The 18,271-nt window shown below is 36.4% G+C and overlaps 4 protein-coding genes across 4 annotated transcripts; all 4 read left to right on the top strand.

The window, feature by feature from the left end:
- The first annotated feature begins 7,009 nt into the window (after window positions 1–7,009).
- Window positions 7,010–8,083, top strand: LOC145219651 (protein FAM200C-like). The gene has a single exon (XM_080086983.1). The coding sequence runs from the start codon at window positions 7,010–7,012 to the stop codon at window positions 8,081–8,083; it is 1,074 nt and encodes a 357-aa protein (XP_079943109.1).
- A 216-nt stretch (window positions 8,084–8,299) lies between these two features.
- Window positions 8,300–8,773, top strand: LOC145219649 (protein FAM200A-like). Its single transcript, XM_080086982.1, has one exon. The coding sequence runs from the start codon at window positions 8,300–8,302 to the stop codon at window positions 8,771–8,773; it is 474 nt and encodes a 157-aa protein (XP_079943108.1).
- Window positions 8,774–12,116: 3,343 nt separating this feature from the next.
- LOC145219648 (uncharacterized) lies at window positions 12,117–13,967 on the top strand. The gene has a single exon (XM_080086980.1). It carries the CDS (start codon window positions 12,117–12,119, stop codon window positions 13,965–13,967), a length of 1,851 nt encoding a protein of 616 aa, XP_079943106.1.
- A 619-nt stretch (window positions 13,968–14,586) lies between these two features.
- On the top strand, window positions 14,587–15,349 carry LOC145220389 (receptor-type tyrosine-protein phosphatase alpha-like). Its single transcript, XM_080087626.1, has 3 exons — window positions 14,587–14,710; window positions 14,805–14,944; window positions 15,121–15,349. Exons 1-3 carry the CDS (start codon window positions 14,653–14,655, stop codon window positions 15,313–15,315), a joined length of 393 nt encoding a protein of 130 aa, XP_079943752.1. The 5' UTR covers window positions 14,587–14,652; the 3' UTR covers window positions 15,316–15,349.
- The last annotated feature ends 2,922 nt before the right edge of the window (window positions 15,350–18,271 follow it).

The following is an 18,271-nucleotide window of genomic DNA, read 5'->3' as shown; positions in this document are numbered from 1 at the left end:
TAGTCGAATAGTCACTTTGTGTTTGCTTGCTATCTTACGCCTGAATTGTAAATTACTCTACATCAAGAAAGAATTGCTCTTGGTCAAATTGTTGAATGTAAGTCAATAAAGCAACTTCATTTACAAAAAAACTAACAATTTTGTAATCCACGAATTTATTGGGTTATAAACATCATATAGTTTGAACAGTTTTAAAAGAATCACTCTGTTGACTTGTAGGCTGGAAACATAATTACTTCAAACATGGTTATCATGTACGAATGCTGAGAGGCCACCTCTTTCATCTGCCGGAAATTATTCCAGCATTCACTGTGAATATAATGTACGGAGTGTCATTGTTCCAGCACACTTGCTTTTGTTTTATCTGCAATACACATAAATGTATTTTTATACATGTATGTATTATATAAAACATTTACAGAACTATTGTTGACTTATGCCAACAAATATGTCTTAATTACTGGCCTACCGTGTATGTCATAGTTTGTGGCAAAACCCCATTTAAAGCAAACATAGTTTGGAAATGCAGAATTGATTTCTCTGCATCTTCTTTACATTGAAACCATCTGTGCTCCACATATCCATACATTGCGGTGGGTGCCAAAACCTTTGTAAGTTGTAATTTAAATCTTTGCAGAGAAGTTTGAGTTGTCCGATTTTTTTATCTGAAATGGTTATTCTGTTTTTGAGCAGTGGCAGCCACACTTGCAAACTATAAAAAGAAGAGGATCTGGATTCGTCTGGAGGACACAGGCGAAGGCTTTTGGTCAAATATCTGCCGCTTTGCAGGCGTGCTTCAACGTGATATGGCCATATTCTTTTTCGATGGTACCGATTGCCTTGACATACTTTCTGGCCGCTAGTAGACTCGCTTCATTATAATCTTTTCTGATCATTGAAAATACTGAACAGGCGTTTCGCCACCAGGTTGCATACGACAAATTTGTTAAACACCGATGAAATTGGTTAGTTAACTATAGAATTACTGAAATGGTGGTGCTGATTCAGCACTGTCTTTTGAACACTTGTTGAACAAACTTTGGAAATATCCAAATCAGTTGCCCGTGACGCGTTCTCAATTTTTTTTACGCATTTTAACAGCGAATTGCATTGAATCCACTTTTGCACCAACGTTTGAACATGATGGGTCCTAATCTTCATCTAAACTTGTTACAAAGGTGTCAGCAACACCTTTCCGCTTCTTGAAATCATTGAACGCTGCAGTTATTCAATAATATTTGCCCTCGTGACCCTTCCACCGCTCCTTCTGATGAACAGCTGCACGCTAAAATGCAACTAGGCATCATTGCACTTTGATAAGCAAAATTCAAATTTTCGGTCCACTTCCATCTGATAACGAACAAAGTTTTAAAAACAACACCTATAAACTTACGGCTAATTTCAACTTACAAATTTTCCTCTTTTGTTGCATCTTCATCCTGCAATGGTTCTTCACGTAATGGGATAATGGTATCTTTCTCTCCGCAACAGTAGGCTACCGTGTCGCTGCCGTTATCACTTCCACTGTTATATGTCGCTTCTTGCATCTCAACTTCCTAATTCTTCTTTGGCACACTCCCATTTCATCAATCATTTATTGAAATTTGGCAAATATAGAACATGCTTCTAGAAAGGTTTTTTTAAAACGATACTCGAATGTATACAACTTTGATTTTGTCAAAATGTTTTAGTACAGATTGCATTTTAGTGTAAATATGTTTGTTGAAGACAACCTGTTAAAATTACCGTATTTTATTTCTTAAAATAAACTAAAATTTTAACACCTTTAGCCCGAAACCAACAACTCTTGGTCTTAAAAAACTACTACAATGTCCAACCAAACACACTAAGCCTGTTTACATGCACAAATTTACCCGGGTAAATGACGTAAATTTACCCCGATTTATCAGAAAAGAGAAAAAGAAAAAAAGCAACTGGAGTAAATTACTAAATTTTATTTACCCGAGTAAATTTGGTGGGTAAATTTTGAAAAATTGGGGAAGAACGAAACAATTTCTGAAGGTAACGAGGAAAGAACAAAGTATTCGTGCGGATTGATACCTTACATTAAAATAGAAAAAAACATGTAACACTAATCGTTTCTAGTCACTATGACGTAACAAATACACTAATGCAATGTTTATTTTTCAAACTACACACCCGTATCGTTGTAAACAAAGTAGTAGGTCGCCTGATACGCTGTACACACGAAATGCTTATGAGAGTCGAAAAACATGTGGTTTTAAAGCAAAATTTAAAAATCCAGTTAGACTGTAAAGAGCAAAGTTTAGTACTTTAGTCGGGGTTTTTGGTGTGGTGAGAAATTTACTACTTCGGTGACAACGAAGCGTAGCCTTCTAACTGCAGGAATTGCCTTGCTACATTTGCGTTTCAGGATCTAAGTCGAAAATTATGCTATAATAAAAAGTTTAAAAAAAAAAAAAAAACTGGTTTGCTACATTTACTGGTTTTAAAGTTTTTTGTTAATTGTTTATTTTTATTTGTTAGTTTATTTTAATAAACACATACGTTCTTGCAACTTAAAAAAGATGTAACAGTAAAGTTAAATAAATAAAAATGACAAAGTTGGATAAATAGGAAAATCACAATGGTTAAACAAAAACTATAAAGCATATTTGTAACAAGCAATTAACTGTGCAAAAAGCAACAGTCGAAACAACAAGAAAATTAAAATAATTAACTAAAAGGCATCAAGAGACCAGTATTTCCGCCACCGTGTCTCCACCACAAGAGCACAAAATACCATATTTCATGCAGGACCTAAAATGTGGGACACTCTGCCGGATAGTATTAAACATGTGGGTTTGCACGCCTTCAAAAAGAACGTCAGAAACTTTCTTGCTGCCAGATACGAAATGTAAAATTTGTGTTGACATACGGCCCTTACCCACGTGCTTACTTAAAAATGCCTCGCGTTGTTTTGAACTGATTAATCTCGTGTGTTGCCCCAATCTAGCAATTAGGCAATTATGCGTGTTCTTTTCAATTTGCCCTCAAGCCTTGCAATCACTATTGACAACGATTCAGGCAAATCATTGTTCTAGTTTTTCAGTAATTTATTTCTCTCGTTTCCGGTGTTATCTACGTTCATTGTTGCTACTGTAATTTTCGCGTTTTGTTGTTCTGCTCCTTCAACATCGACATTTAATACTGCAGCTTTTCCTTAGTTCCTAGTTTGATAATAACGGGTCACTGACTCGATGGCCAACGTTTGGCCTTTCAATGATCCCGTTACGCAATTGCAAATTTTCCTATTATTATTGTGTACTTTCGTCTAATGCGTGACAAATAAAAGAATTGAATTGAAAAGTAGGCTAATGTAAATTATTAGGAAAAACTTGAACGACGTAAAGGCAAGTTGTTTGAACAATAATTTAAAAGTGCTTGACGACATAGTGCACCTTCGCTAGATGTTGCAGCGTTGTTAGCAACCAATTCCTCAGCTACAAGTACGCTTTCTTCCACAACAGGGCACAACAAGTGGCAATTATACTTGGGGCTAAATCACTGATCTCTATAAACCCTGGATTGCGCTACTGGTCGTCACGGTTGAAGCAAATTGAAGCGTAATGGCGGCTGAAAAGGAAGCCCCAAAAATGCATTGCGGGCAATGGGGAGAGAGTGGAAAAATGACGATAATATTTGTTTTAGGCATTTGTATAGCGATTTTTGCAGATATGATTTGTAGATTAATAGGACGCATGTATTCGAGTGTGTAATAACCAATAAGTATGCGTAGATTGACTGTGATGTGTATAAGTGTGGGTGTACTGGATATACGTTATTAAGTTAGTGTTGAAATAAATCATTACTAAGTGGAAATAAATGTTTTATTATGCAATATAAGTGGTTTGCGTGCTTTTTAAAGTATTTTAGACATGAATCCAACAAGATGGCTACTTCCTTCACACAAAATGATGTAATTCTTTGTGTGACATTACCTTGTGCTAATCCAAACTGCTGTTTTTGACTGTTATCAAAGTTCAGGAAATTTTGACCACATGTGGAATAATGTTTTAATTAAAATCACAAAAAACTAAAATAATATTTCAGCTATTTGACTTTTTTTTCTCGATTGAGTTTGGGTCTTTATTATCTTGCCATGGTGATATTATGAAATTTTGCAATTCCATTTTACATTTATGATAAATTTGTTTCCAAACATTTCAGACATAATAGGGTTTATATTTCTCCAAAAAGCAACCTTCATTGTCTCTGGTAAAATTCCACTGGAATGTTTCAGTCTCCTCCCAAACCCTCAAGCTTTATGACACTGCAAGATTACAATCCAGCCTGTTTCGAAGACAAATACACTACAGAGGGATTGAAATCAGATTAAATATTTGTTGTGTTCTACTTCCACTGTGTATGTTTTGTAATCTCATATCTGACACTGCCTGTAACATGATATGCTGCACATTTTAAACTTAAACATCTTTGAGGTTTTTTTTTATTTTGTGAATGCACCATCTGTTATAAGGGTGATCATCTGACAAAAAATACAGGATATCTGTATGAACTTGGCTGGTGTATTTGTTGCCTTCAGTCCTGTTTAGCAAGAATTTAAGTGATAACTGGTGTACAGGTGGGTTTTTGCAGAAAATTGCTTATTAAAAAGAATAAAAACAATATTTCATGATTCTGACTGAAATAGTACATAAATAGGCAATTCATTTGGGTAGTTAAACTTGTCCACCCTAACTGCTATGATGTCTTAAATGCATTTATATGCACATGTATCCCTTTGAGATATTAGAATTAAGAGTTTGTTGTTTGAGAATTCACAACATTAGAAAAAATTTATTCAACACATGTTGGTTGCAAACTGAAAAGGCTAGATTAAATGAGCTAATTGTGAGCTTACTAGATTTATGGTTTGTAACATAAAAGCAAAATAATGTTGAACCTACTATAAAAAAACTTTTAAATAGCCATATTTTAGCTACAAGATTTTGCTGACAATCAAAAACAGCAGTTTGGATCAGCACAAGGTGATGCTAAATAAAGTATCACATCGTCTTGTGTGAAGAAAATAGCCATCCTTGTTGGATTTGTGTCTTAAATATTAATAAATGCATGTAAACTACTTATATTGCACAATAAAACATTTATTACCACTTAATAATGATTTATTTCAACATTAACTGAATAATGTATTCCCAGTACACATACACTAATACACATCACAATCAATCTACGCATATTTATTGGTTATTACACACTCGAATACATGCGTCCTATTAATCTACAAATCATATCTTAAAAAATCGCTACACAAATGCCTAAAATAAAAATTATCGTCATTTTTCTACTCTCTCCCCATTGCCAGCAATGCATTTTTGGGGCTTCCTTTTCAGCCGCCATTACGCTTCAATTTGCTTCAAAAATCACCCAACCGTTCAACGGAGTAGCGCAATCCAGTGTTTATAGAGATCAGTGGGCTAAATCTATTCCAGAATTATTATTTTTTTCCTAAAATTCTCCAGCGAGCTTTTAGTCTGCCAAATGCAATTTCTACCATTATTCTTACGGAACTAAAAATTAAAAGATTTCTTTTTCTCGCAAATTACTTCCTGTGAAGGGTTTGTACAGCCATGGCAAAAGTGGATAGGCTGGGTCACCGAGAAGCATCAACGGTACTTCAACACCTTCTATTTGTGATGGTGCCTAAGTAACATACTATATTTGACTTCTGCTATAAAGCAGGCTGTTTTATAAAAACTAACTTTAGGAAGCCTGTCAGAGTTTTGGAAGAGTGGAGAATTTTTAAACACTGTTGCATCATGACAGCTTCCTGGCTTCTTAATGTTGACATTACGAAAGCTAGAAAATTCACCAGACAAAACTTGAGATCATAAGTTTTTATTCACATGTTTTTTAACATAAACTGCTGGAATGTTTTTATCATACAATGATCTTACTACAACTGGTCATCCACCACTCCTTGTAGCACGAGGGAATCCCACCCTTTTCGGTTAGTATAATAATTCTTGGTGGTGTTACAGCAATACGACTGCCATCGATGCAACCAAATACCTAAATTCTTGAATGCTTTAAGAAAAGTCAACAAATTTAAAACCACAAAATATCTCAGGAAAATGATGCTTGTTTTTATTCTTTTTGCAATTTTAATTGCTTCTGATTGGTCCGGTTAATTGCTTCTGAGTTTAATAAATTTTGTTAGTATCGAGCACATAAGTAGACAAAATCTTGGAAAAAGAAACAAAGTTAAGTTGTAAAAGTGTATTTAATTTTAACCATTTTACATTCATGGTTTATACTGTTTCATGTATTTGTGAACAGTTGCTGAACTGACCCCGAATTACCAACTGTGCGTAAGTTTGAGGCAGATGTCAATTTATATATGGCTGTGGCACACCTTTTGTCTGTAGGTATAGCTTCTCTGACACTGCTTTCATCTGATAAAAACAAATGTTCATTAACATGGAAATTATGTTGCTTATTTTATACTCCTTCTGCAAAACAAGATTGTATATAGTGCTACATTTGTGTGATGCTATTTTGTGGCAAATTTTTGTATATCATCTATATTTTGAAGGTCATACTTAACAAAAATTTTATTTGCAACAGCAGTGTTATCAGCACAGAGAGGTAGTTAAATGTTTAATCCAGTGGTTCCCAACCGGGGAGGAATTCCTCCCTAGGGAGGAATTTTATGATTTCAGGGGAGGAATTTCATAAAAACTGTAAAAAAACTTTACATTGGAAATGTTACAGAATATGTTTGTATATACCTAATTATAAAGTCTGCTTGTAAACACGGCCACATACTACGTTTCAGGAGCTTAAATTATTCGATTATTGTCGTAACAAAGTCCATTGTTTTAACGTTATTGTTTTTTGACAATCTGTTGCTTAGTTGCTTAAAAACTGAACAGTTAACAGTTAGTAAACAGTATGTGTAATGAAACTAGATTCTTAGTTACATATCATTGTCCTGTGCAGATTTTAGCTGTATCTGAGAGACATGAGTAGTAAAAAACGAAAATATAATGAGATATATATGCAGTATGGGTTTACAGTGATCACTGAAAGCGGTGAGGAAAAGCCACAGTGCGTACTTTGTAACAAAGTACTCTCCAACGACTCGATGAGACCAACGAAACTTAAGCAACACCTACAAAATGTACATCCGCAAAACAAAGATAAGGACAAAAGCTTTTTCGAACGTCGGAATAAAGCTCTGACAATGATGAGACTGGATGTTTTTGGTGAATCTTTCAAAAGAAATAACAAACTTGTAGAAGCGTCGTTTTTAGTGGCACTGGAAATAGCAAAGCAGAAAAAGCCACACACTATTGGGGAAACATTGATCAAGCCTTGTGCTCTGGAAATGGCTGATGTTGTGCTTGGCAAAAAAAAGTTAGGGGCAGTTTCGCTATCCAATAACACGATTCAAAGACGAATCAAAGATTTATCTGATGATATAAAAAGTCAGGTAGTGCAGCAAATCAAAACTGCTCCGTTTGGTCTTTTTGCATTCCAACTGGATGAATCGACTGACATATCTTCATGTGCACAGTTGATGGTGTTTGCAAAATATGTTTGCGATGATGCATTTAAGGAAGAGTTTCTTTTTTGCTCTCCTCTTGAAACCACTACAAAAGCAGCAGATGTTCTGGAGAAAGTTTCAACCTTTTTTGCGTCTGAGAATTTGGAATGGAAAAATCTTGCTGGCTGCTGTACTGATGGTGCGCCAGCAATGTTGGGGTGCTATTCGGGCTTTCAGGCTTCTGTAAAAAAACAAGCTCGCAGAATCAAAGTTGTTCACTGCATGCTGCATAGGCAAGCCCTAGCTTCCAAAACATTACCCGAATCACTTGGAAAGGTTCTGCATCAGATGATTCTAATCGTTAATTTCATCAAAGCGGGAGCCTTGACTTCCCGGCTTTTTAAGACATTCTGCGAAGATATGGATTCTGACTACCAGGTGCTTCTCTATCACACTCAAACTCGATGGCTATCCAAAGGAAACGTTACGCGAAGAGTCTTTGAACTTAGAAGGGAATTGAAGGAATTTTGTAAACTTAAAAACAGATGAACAATGGATACTCTCTCTTGCTTATTTGTGTGATATATTTGAACAACTCAACAAACTCAACCTACAGATGAAAGGTAGAAATACCAATATCATTAAGTTTGTTGATGCACTGAAGGCTTTCAAATCTAAGTTGACAAATTGGAAAAGAAAAATCCAAATTCAAAATTGTGCAATGTTTGAGAAACTGGATACGCTTCTGGATAGCAGAGAGGAAAAATGCCAGAGCTAATTGAAGAAGGAATTTTAAAGCATTTGTCAACACTTGAGAAGGAATTCGAAAGATATTTCCCAGAGACATCTGACGAAGACTTAGATTTTGTGAGAAATCCGTTTACATTTCCAGTGGAAAAGCTTTCAGATGAATGTCAGGACGAATTTTTAGAGCTGGTGAATGACTCTTCAGCAAAGCAAGTGTATCAAGATAAACTTCTTCAGCAGTTCTGGATCGGAATGAAAGATTCTTACCCCAAAACAACAGGAACAGCTTTTCGCATTTTAATTCCTTTTGTGTCGACCTATGCGAGTCAGGATTTTCTGCTTTGTTGCAGATTAAGAGCAAAACAAGAAATAAACTTGATGTTGAGGATGACATGCGTTGTGCACTGTCACGAACTGCCCCGCGAATACAACTACTCTCAGAGCGTAAACAAGAGCAAATTTCGCATTGAGTTGTATTGTGAAATAAATTGATCTTTCAAATTGCTGTATTTTTTGTGTTATATTTGTTTTTTGTCTGATGGGGAGGAATGAATAGTTCGAAAAATGGCAAAGGGAGGAATGTAACAAAAAAGGTTGGGAACCACTGGTTTAATCTAATTGTCTATAAAACATACCTGGTTTCATTTCATTGCTAATTAGATCAACTATGTTATAAAACGTTTCTCTTGTGCCCCGAAAATTTGAAATCCATTGGGAATCTGTAAATGGGAACAATGGTTTTCCAAAAGTCATCTGATCTGTAAAAACAGAATTACGAATAGACAATCATAGGCGTCGAGTTTTATAAAAATGCAAGGTGGCGGACGTAAAATATGACGTCATTAATGCGCGCAAGAGCTCAAACTTCCAATAGAATACAAAGTTCGTCAAAATGATAATAAAAGAGAATTTTGGAAATAATATTTACGTAGCACACTTTGTTGTAACGTTGTTCATTCGTTTTGCAATGTTCAAAAGATGTTTGGCCAAGTTGTTGCTTTGTATTACCCAAAACAAAGAGTATAGAAAACATGATTGGAGCCTCTGACGTAACAATGGATTTTTTTGGGTTTTCCTTCGTCCTGCGTCGCGGTTCAGTGCATAGAAGTTTGTTCAACATTTTGTTTGTAGTTTGCTATAGTTAAGTGCGCAAAACGAGCCATATGTGTTTGTAATTATCATCGCATGTTTCGAATTTAGTGCGAGAGGCAGAAAAAAATTGCCAATGGCAGTATGGTGGTACTAAATGTAGTTTAGTTTCTAATTGGCACTCTTTTACGGACGAGGTGGCGAAAAACCTTGATTTCACTTAGACAGCCACTGCTGATTTCAGTGCATACACGCTTGCATACAATAAAGCAAAAAGACTCAATCCGTATTACGAAACTATGAAAAAAATACTTTGTGAACATAAAGCGAATTAGGTCTTTGCTCAAGTTTTGTATTTACATGCTTAAGGTTTTTTCGAAAAAAAAGCAAAATTTCGTGTTAAATATAACTTTCGTGCAAAATGACTTTCATAAATAATTTCATAATCTTTCTGCAATTCTGCAACCCGCAAAGGTAAGTTTTTTAGCATTCTTGAACTTTCATTGCCTGCCAGGCAGTTTGAGGGGCTCTAACAGGGCGAAAAAGTTCAATTACTTTAATTTTTCATTAAACGTGCCTAAACTCTGTTGTATGCCACATTATGTCAAATTAGCCTATTTAATGTTTGCAAAAGATAAAAAATTATCTCAGTTTCTAAACAAAAAAATAATGTACATATAGGCTGAACCAACAGATTCACAAAAGAGTGGATTCGTGAATCTCACAGCTGTCAGACACTGAAGTTTGTATTTGTTTTTTTAACCATTTAATTGTTTAAGATTTTTGCTTTATTTCTTGGAAGACAGCAACAAAACCCAAAGAATGGAAACCCATTAACAGTAAACAATGTTAAGAAAGTTTTAGGCAACAACCAGCACAAAATAAAGTGATTCAAACTTGCATTTTAAAAGTGTTTAACAGCCTTAAAGGAGTATAACAGTACGTCAAAGTTAATTTGTACTTGAAAGATGACCAAGTTCAACAACTGTTTGTTTGTTGTTTATTCTGAACTTGGAGTGAGTGGCAGTTTAGAGGAAAAGACAGCCATATTGAGAAGTTGCATGCCTGGGATATCACCATGAGGCACTTAGTCCATGAAGCACAGTTTTCGACATGAGTGAGCCACTGAGTGCAAGCTTGATATTCTGTGTGGAAATGAATGCAAACTGGTAAAAAGTTCAGTGTTCTGTTTTACATAAACATTTTAAACATGCCTTGCTTATATTGTATGTATCATACAGTTCATGGCTTTTAATTTCATTTGTGTGACAGGCTTCACACAATGTTCCAACTGTTCATATTTAGATCTGATTTGACAACAACAGAAGACAGAAGTATCTGTAAAATGATAAAAAATAACACAGTATTACCGTAGTATAAATTTGATACAAGATGCTAAATAAAAAAAACAACCAGTTATCATGCACTCTTGTCACTTTTTTTGTTTTCATAATGTACAAATTGCATTGCAAGGCAACTCATTTTCTCTAATTTGAAACTACCACATGTGAATTTTGCCACATTCTTGTCACTTTATATGCGTAATAAACCACTCCATATAAATGTCTCAACTGAAAAACTTTGTCATAATATGATTTATTGTAGAAAAACGACCCAGTGAAACTTTGTCTCTCGTTTCACATTATATCGCAGTTTTTATAGATTTTATAAAAATTCTACAATTATAAGACAAATATAACATCATTCTTCGGCCAACAATTAAATCCTAACTCCTGACGACCGATTATTGCACTTATTATTAACTTGCAGTCTGCTATCAAGTAGATACAATTTCAGCGAAAAACTTGCAAAACTTCTATGCACTGAAGCGGAACGGCGTACGAAACTAAATTCAGCTTAACAATGCAAAAAGTCACGTGACTGGCCCGAGTTTCATCTCATGGTTTATAATCTCTTTGCCCAAAATGACCATTTAATACAGTATAATCGCAAAGCATTCTATTCACTAGCAAACAATTGTGTGTTTTACGTCATAAACAACAACTTTTGACGCTTTTATTTGTTGTTATATCGCCAGCACACTTGTTTAAAAACAAAATCGTTCCTGATTTTCTTCAGATTATACGATGTTTCGTACGATACCGCTACCAACAACCCAAAAATTTTCACGGTGGCCGCCACCGTGCTTTACAAACCCAAGGTGGCGGTGCCACCCCGCCACCGCCTACTCGGCGCCTATGAGTACAATTATGGCCAGGGTTGCCATACCGTCCTTATTTCTAAGATTTGTCCTTATTTTGGAGGGCAGTGTCTTAGAAAAGTGCATTGTCCTTATTTCTAAGAAATGTCCTTATTTTTGACTTGTGTCCTTATTTTGTCTTATTTTTGAATACAGAACACATAGTGGACATTCTGTACCACTTTTATCGACAGTTGATATGAGCCCAAAGCGCAGAAAAATCTCTCATAACGTTCAGTCAAAATACTGAAGCAAACAGATTAATCTGTGATGTCATAAACATAATTAAAACATCACAATACAATGATTGTATATGTCTGACGCTCCCTTGCACACTCATTTGTGTTCAAGAGTGATAAACGAAAATCAATTGAAGCATAAGCTAGGAATTCAAACAGGTCAAGGTTTAACAGAGTCTAAACCACTGCATTGATCTGTATGTAAATCATTGTTTCAGAGAGGGAGTGAGTTTATGAGAGCAGGAGTGCTCGCACATATTATTAAATTGTAATAAGGTTATTTAAGTTGAACTTAGCATAATTAAAAATGAGCAAGCGCAAAAACGTTTTTCGTGACGACTATGAGAAAGAATTTAAAGGGATCAAACGCAGCTTGAAGGGCGAGTGTTTTGCACATTGCAATCTCTGTAATTGTGACATTAACCTAGAAGCCATAGGGAGGTCAGCTATTTCAAGTCACATAGATACCCAAAAGCATAAGAAGTGTGTCATAATGATTAATTCAAACCAGTCGATGAGTGAATTTTTTACAAGTCGATCAGCACCAACGACCACAGACTACAAGGCAGCTGCTGCCGAGGGAACCTGGGCATTTCATACTGCAAAACACCAGCAGTCTTTTCTCACTAACGATTGTACATCACACTTGTTCAAAACAATCTTCCCTGATTCCAGCATCGCAAAGAAGTTTGCTTCCGCCAGGACAAAGACTACAAGCATCATTACTGGTGTTCTTGCTCCATATGCTCAAAAAATGATGTTGTCTGAACTTGGTGTACAGCCCTTCTCTATCTCGGTTGATGCCTCTAATCACAACGAGGTAAAGTTATTTCCTCTAGTCATCAGATTCTTTGACGCCAAAGTTGGGGTGCGGGTGCGTCTTCTTGATCTGCGATCGATGCCAGGCGAGACCTCTGCGCAGATCATGAACTTTATTCTCTCCTCTATTCAAGAGAATGGCTTAGACCTAAAACAGCTGACATCCTTTTGCGCCGATAATGCTCCAGTGAATTTTGGAGGATCACAGCAAAGCGGTAAAAACAATGTTTTCTCTCACCTCAAAGAGAAAACAGTGCATCTTATCCCAGTCGGCTGCCCTGCACATATTTTGCATAACGCAGCCGAAAAGGGATCAGAGCGCCTCACACTTGACATAGAAACGATCGTGCTAAAGATTGGTAGCCACTTTAAAAGCCAAACTGGTAGGGCGATGAGTCTCAAACATTTCTGTGAACAACTTGATAACAGCTACTCCACTCTGCCAACTCACACGCCGACTCGGTGGACCACACTGGGTGCCGTACTCGAGCGTATGATCGATCTCTGGGAACCTCTTAAAGCGCATTTTCTTTCGCTGAAACACCCACCAAGAATATTGGAAAATTTCTTTAAATCAGAAGAGTCACTAGTCGTCGTATCTTTCCTCTCCAGCGCTCTCTTGCTCTTCAAGAAACCACTATTGCTCCTGCAAAAGTCAACTGCATTGTTTCCAGAACTAGCGGAAATAATTGAATCGTTTAAGGTCAAAATATCACAGCGCCAGTGTTCAGCCTTTTTCGGAGCAACAACAGACGAGCTACTGAAAAGAGTTGACGAGGAGCATGCCAAGGTTCTCAAAGCGAGCTTCCAAGAGTTCTACACCATTACTTTGGAATATATCAATAAGTGGTATCGATTTGAAAAGCATCCAACGCATATCAATTGGACCCTGCTACGAGATCAAACAATTAAGTACGAAGAAGTTAAGGGATTGGCGAAGCAAATTGATCCGCCAATGGCAATGAAGGATGAGTTGTTCGATGAGGTCTCGGCTGTTAATGCTCTACTGAAGAAGATTCCAGATGATGTGTTCCACAAGGAAGAAGCTGAGAAAAAGTGGATGAAGATCTTTACGGAAAAAGACTCTTTTCCATTGGTTTACAAACTGGTTAGCATTATCTTCTCCCTTCCGGTCAGTAATGCGTTTGTGGAGCGAGTGTTCTCACTTGTTTCGGGTCAGTGGACTAAGGAAAGGAACAGACTTAATGAAATGACGGTCAAATGCCTGCTACAGGTAAAAGTAAATCTAGACCTAAGCTGTCGTGAGATGCACGAAGCATTTTCGACGAACAAGGAATTGCTGGAACAAATTGTTTCTGGCAAAAAATATGGCCTGTGATGTGTCATGGTTCGTGTGAATACAAAGATTTGTTCAAAAACGTTTGTTTCGTTTCGGGTGAAACTTGCATTTTTCGGCTGTCCTTATTTTGGGGTCCAGGTCGATGGCAACCCTGTATATATATATACCAAGTATTTTAAAACAAAAAAGCAAAATGGTTGTGCACCCCTGCACTGAGGTTTTGTTTTCTTTTTTTGACGCAACAAAGAGCACTGTGAGCGTTGCTCGTGAGCAGAAAAACAACGACATTTTGTTGGCAGCAAAAACGTATTACTTAATATTTTTCATATTTGTGTACAGATGCTAAAAATACAATGCTTGATTTTGGTAAAAATAAAAATTGCCGGAATTAAAGCAACCCTGAAACAAGTTGCTTGTATTATTATGTCAGAATTTAACAAAATAACAAACAGTAACTGTTGCCACTACGCTTAAACAAAAACTAATTACGACCCACCAAACAAAGGGAATGGGCTTTGGGTTAGATGATGTAACTTTGGGGTTCGACCAAAGGTTGAAGTATATCGTAGAGGTTCGGCCGTGATAAAAAGGTTAAGAACCACTGCTTTATTACCTCTAAGCCCAATTGTTTAGTTTTGACATTTATTTAAAGGGATTTCGTGGCAAAAAAACTTTCATTGCTACACAAGGCCCCCTACCTGACACTGTTCACGACTTTTGGACAATGGTTTGGCAAAACCATGTGACTAACCTTGTCATGTTGACAAGACTGGAAGAAAAAGGTCGGTACTCGACAATTTTCTGAGCTGTTTTTTAGAGAGTATAACTTTACCAAAACTTTTTTAGTTATCAATTTTCTCATCATTTTTTGTTTAGGACATTCAACCTGCTATTGCTATTGGCCAAACAAGGAGAACAATTTAACAGTCGATAATTTTAAGGTCTCACTTGCTTCCCAGGACGATGATGATATAGTGGACTATGTTGTCCGTGAACTCATTGTAACCAACAATCAAGTAAGCAACTAACTAAATAAAACAATTTTTCTACTGAAATAAGAATTTTTACGTTACACACTTTTCTCATATTCTAATTGAGAATAAAGATATTTAAAGTAGTCCAGTTGCAATCCAAGTATCATTTCAGCATTATTTTTTGAAATTTGTAATGCCCTAGCCTAAACGTTTTGCAGCAAATGGGCGAGGAGAGGAAAGTTCGCCAGTTCCACTATAAAGGTTGGCCCGATGTTGGTGGTGGTTCCCCAAAAGATGCACAAGGGCTTATTGAAATCATTAATAGATTGAACATCAAGTCAGTTGTGACTGAACCTATTTTAGTGCACTGTAGTAGCGGCGGTGGGAGAACAGGTAAAAACGTTTACTTTTAAAGTGGTTTATTAGTTATAGACTGAGATAGTCACTTTTGGCATAAAATGTTGGGCACAATTTTAAAAATATTCATTTTCAGTCCCATGCAGCGGGTAATTCTTGAGCTAGCTACTAAACTAAACAGTAAAACATTTTTCATGCTTGTGTTTGTTAGATTTTAGTAAAAAATTATCATACAACCATGTCATTCATTGGGCTAAATATAGCCTAGCCCTATATCCAGGGTTGCCATACCGTCCTTACTTCTAAGATTTGTCCTTATTTTGAAGGGCTATGTCTTAGAAAAGTTCATTGTCCTTATTTCTAAGAAATGTCCTTATTTTTAACTGTAGTCCTTATTTTGTCTTATTTTCAACAATTCATATTGTCAAATCCCTTCTACAAGTAGAAGTCAACCTAGACCCAGCCTGTTGTGGGATGCACGAAGTATTTTCTACGAACAACGAGTTGCTGGAACAGATTGTTTCTGGCCAAAATATTGCAAATATAATGTCATGGCTCGTATAAATGCAAAGATTTGTTCAAAAACGTTTGTTTCGTTTCGCATTGAAAATTAATTTTTCGGTTGTCCTTATTTTTGGTTTCAAGTCGATGGCAACCCTGATTATGGCTCTTAGTTCTACTACAAAACAGACGTTTTGCAACAAAAATTACCGAGAAAGACTCCAACAAGATCGAACCTTGGGTCCGCGAAGCCTGTTAATTAACAACACCAGACATTTCTTTCTTCGTCGGCAAGAGATATAAAACTCTAAACTTAGATACATGATCTTTAATTGAAATTCCAAGCAGTAAAAAGTCGCTATAATGAGTATTTTTTCTCGTAAATCCATCTTTAAATTTAAGGTCATGTGAAATGATGATGAAATGACGTTTAGAGAGTAAATTTTTACACAGACGGTGACGTCAAAAAGGGAATAAATTTGAGGGTAAATTTACGTAATTTACACGGGTAAATTTGTGCATGTGAACAGGCCTACTGTCGTCATCTTTTCGCGCCTATGCTCCGTTGCGCCACCCACCAGAAATTCCTAGGCCGGGCTAAAGCTGAAGCTCACTGTTGTCGCCACGCAACGGTTATTGTGAGCAGCTAATTTGTATTGCTTCTGTGGTCTGATGAAGTCGAACGTTTAAAAGAAAAGTTAAAGAAATTAATCATATTGCTGATACAATGCTGTTCTGTGCCAAATTGACTGGAAAATAAAGGAGACCATAAATTTCCACTGGAGAAATGGAGGGTGGCTATCAAGCGTTGTGACCCTCAGCTGAAATTATTCAGTACATTGCCAGCACGAGAAGTTGTTCATCAATCAATGTCTGGTAAATTTAAACAGTAGTTTCCTACTACCAGTGACCTGTTAAGGGGACTGCGTAACAATTTGCTTATATTTTATTTCGGGTTCACAGTCTGTTCAGTCGGCTGCGCTTTTTTCTAGTTGAAGAATGATCGTGTTGGCGAAAGAGCAATTAGCTTTTTCCAATTTTAATCCCTTTTATTGCGCTTTATACACACTGAAGATGCACTTTTTAGAGAAATACTTTGTTTGTTTTTATAAGATTGTCATCTTATTGTAAACTGGAAATAATTATTAACCAACTTGTTTTGGGGACTGTAAGTGCATCGGCAAATCAAAAAAAGTTCGTCACTGGTCACACGTATACTGCCAAGATTATAAAAAAATTGCCAAACGGTTCCGCCACTATGTAAAGCTAAAGACTTAAGAAAGAAAAGCAAGTAATGTTATGAACTATCTAAACAAAAGAATTTAACAAACCATGCAACTAATGCAATTGTGTCGCTATGTTTTTGTTCACCAAGCAAAATAAACCAAACCTTGTCCAGCTTAACTCAGTTACTCATGTATGTAAAATAAAAAAGTATTTCCACCAATATTTTTTTATTGCGCCTTCAGGACACGTTTCATTTGTTGGTTTTATTTGGTGTTTGTTTGCTCTACATCTTTGGAACCGCAGAGCCCTCGCGCTTTACAGGCCAGGCAGTTTTGGGCCACTAAAAAAAACATTTTTGTTAGATTTGTAAGCCGTCTGGTCGGTTTCAGGCTTAGTTTAAAACAAATCGGGCTTAAATTAAGCATAACTTTGCGCACCAAAACACATTTATATCGACTTTTCATTCTCGTTTGGAGCTACACATTTAAACTTTCAACCTCAGACCAATTTGAAAGCTTGTGAGTTTGGGTTTAGCACTAAAAATGTAGGTTTACAATATCAGTTTTTATAAAAAATACTTCACCTTTGTTTATTTCGGAACTATGACACACCTAATAAAACAAAAATTGAATTTGTGCTTTGTGGGTACCTTTTTTATTTAGAAACTTTGACACGGTCTTAAAAGCTAATCTGATCAAAATCAAACTAAAAAAGTCGAAGTAGTGCTTTGTGAGTGTGAAATTGACTTACGTACTGAAACCAGCCCAAAGTCCACGCAGTTCTCGATGCAGTAGCATGTTGTCTGTAAACACAATATTGTGGTGACGACACACGCATTACGTTTGCAAGAAACGCTTTTTTTCTTGTTTTGCCTTTTTTCCTGCGTTGTGTTTACCTGTCTCGTTTTGACATGTCACGATTCATTCTTAACCGGACACGCTTAATAAAAACAACTTCGCGACATATTGGTGACCCCGACTACAAGATACGTGCTTCAAAGATGACAAACCAAGAAAACGCTGTGTCTCTTAAACTGCCCACTTTTTGTCAGAACAGCCAAGGATTTGGTTTCAACAAACCGAAGCACAATTTGCTCTAAAGAAAATTACATGCGATCAAACCAAGAACTATTATGTGGTTGCGTCACTTGATCAGCAAACAGCAAGTAGGTTGATTGATTTAGTAGAAGAACCACCAGAAAAAGAAAAATACACCACGATTAAGCAGCGACTTCTGAGCATATTCAGTCTTTCTGAATATGAAAAAGCCGCAAAATTATTTCGT

The sequence above is a fragment of the Phallusia mammillata genome, chromosome 3 (genome assembly GCF_965637545.1).
Source record: "Phallusia mammillata chromosome 3, kaPhaMamm4.hap1.1, whole genome shotgun sequence".
In the NCBI taxonomy this organism is placed as follows: Eukaryota; Metazoa; Chordata; class Ascidiacea; order Phlebobranchia; family Ascidiidae; genus Phallusia; species Phallusia mammillata.
The sequence above is the reverse complement of the archived record's forward strand: the minus strand, read 5'-3'. Positions and strand labels throughout refer to the sequence as shown.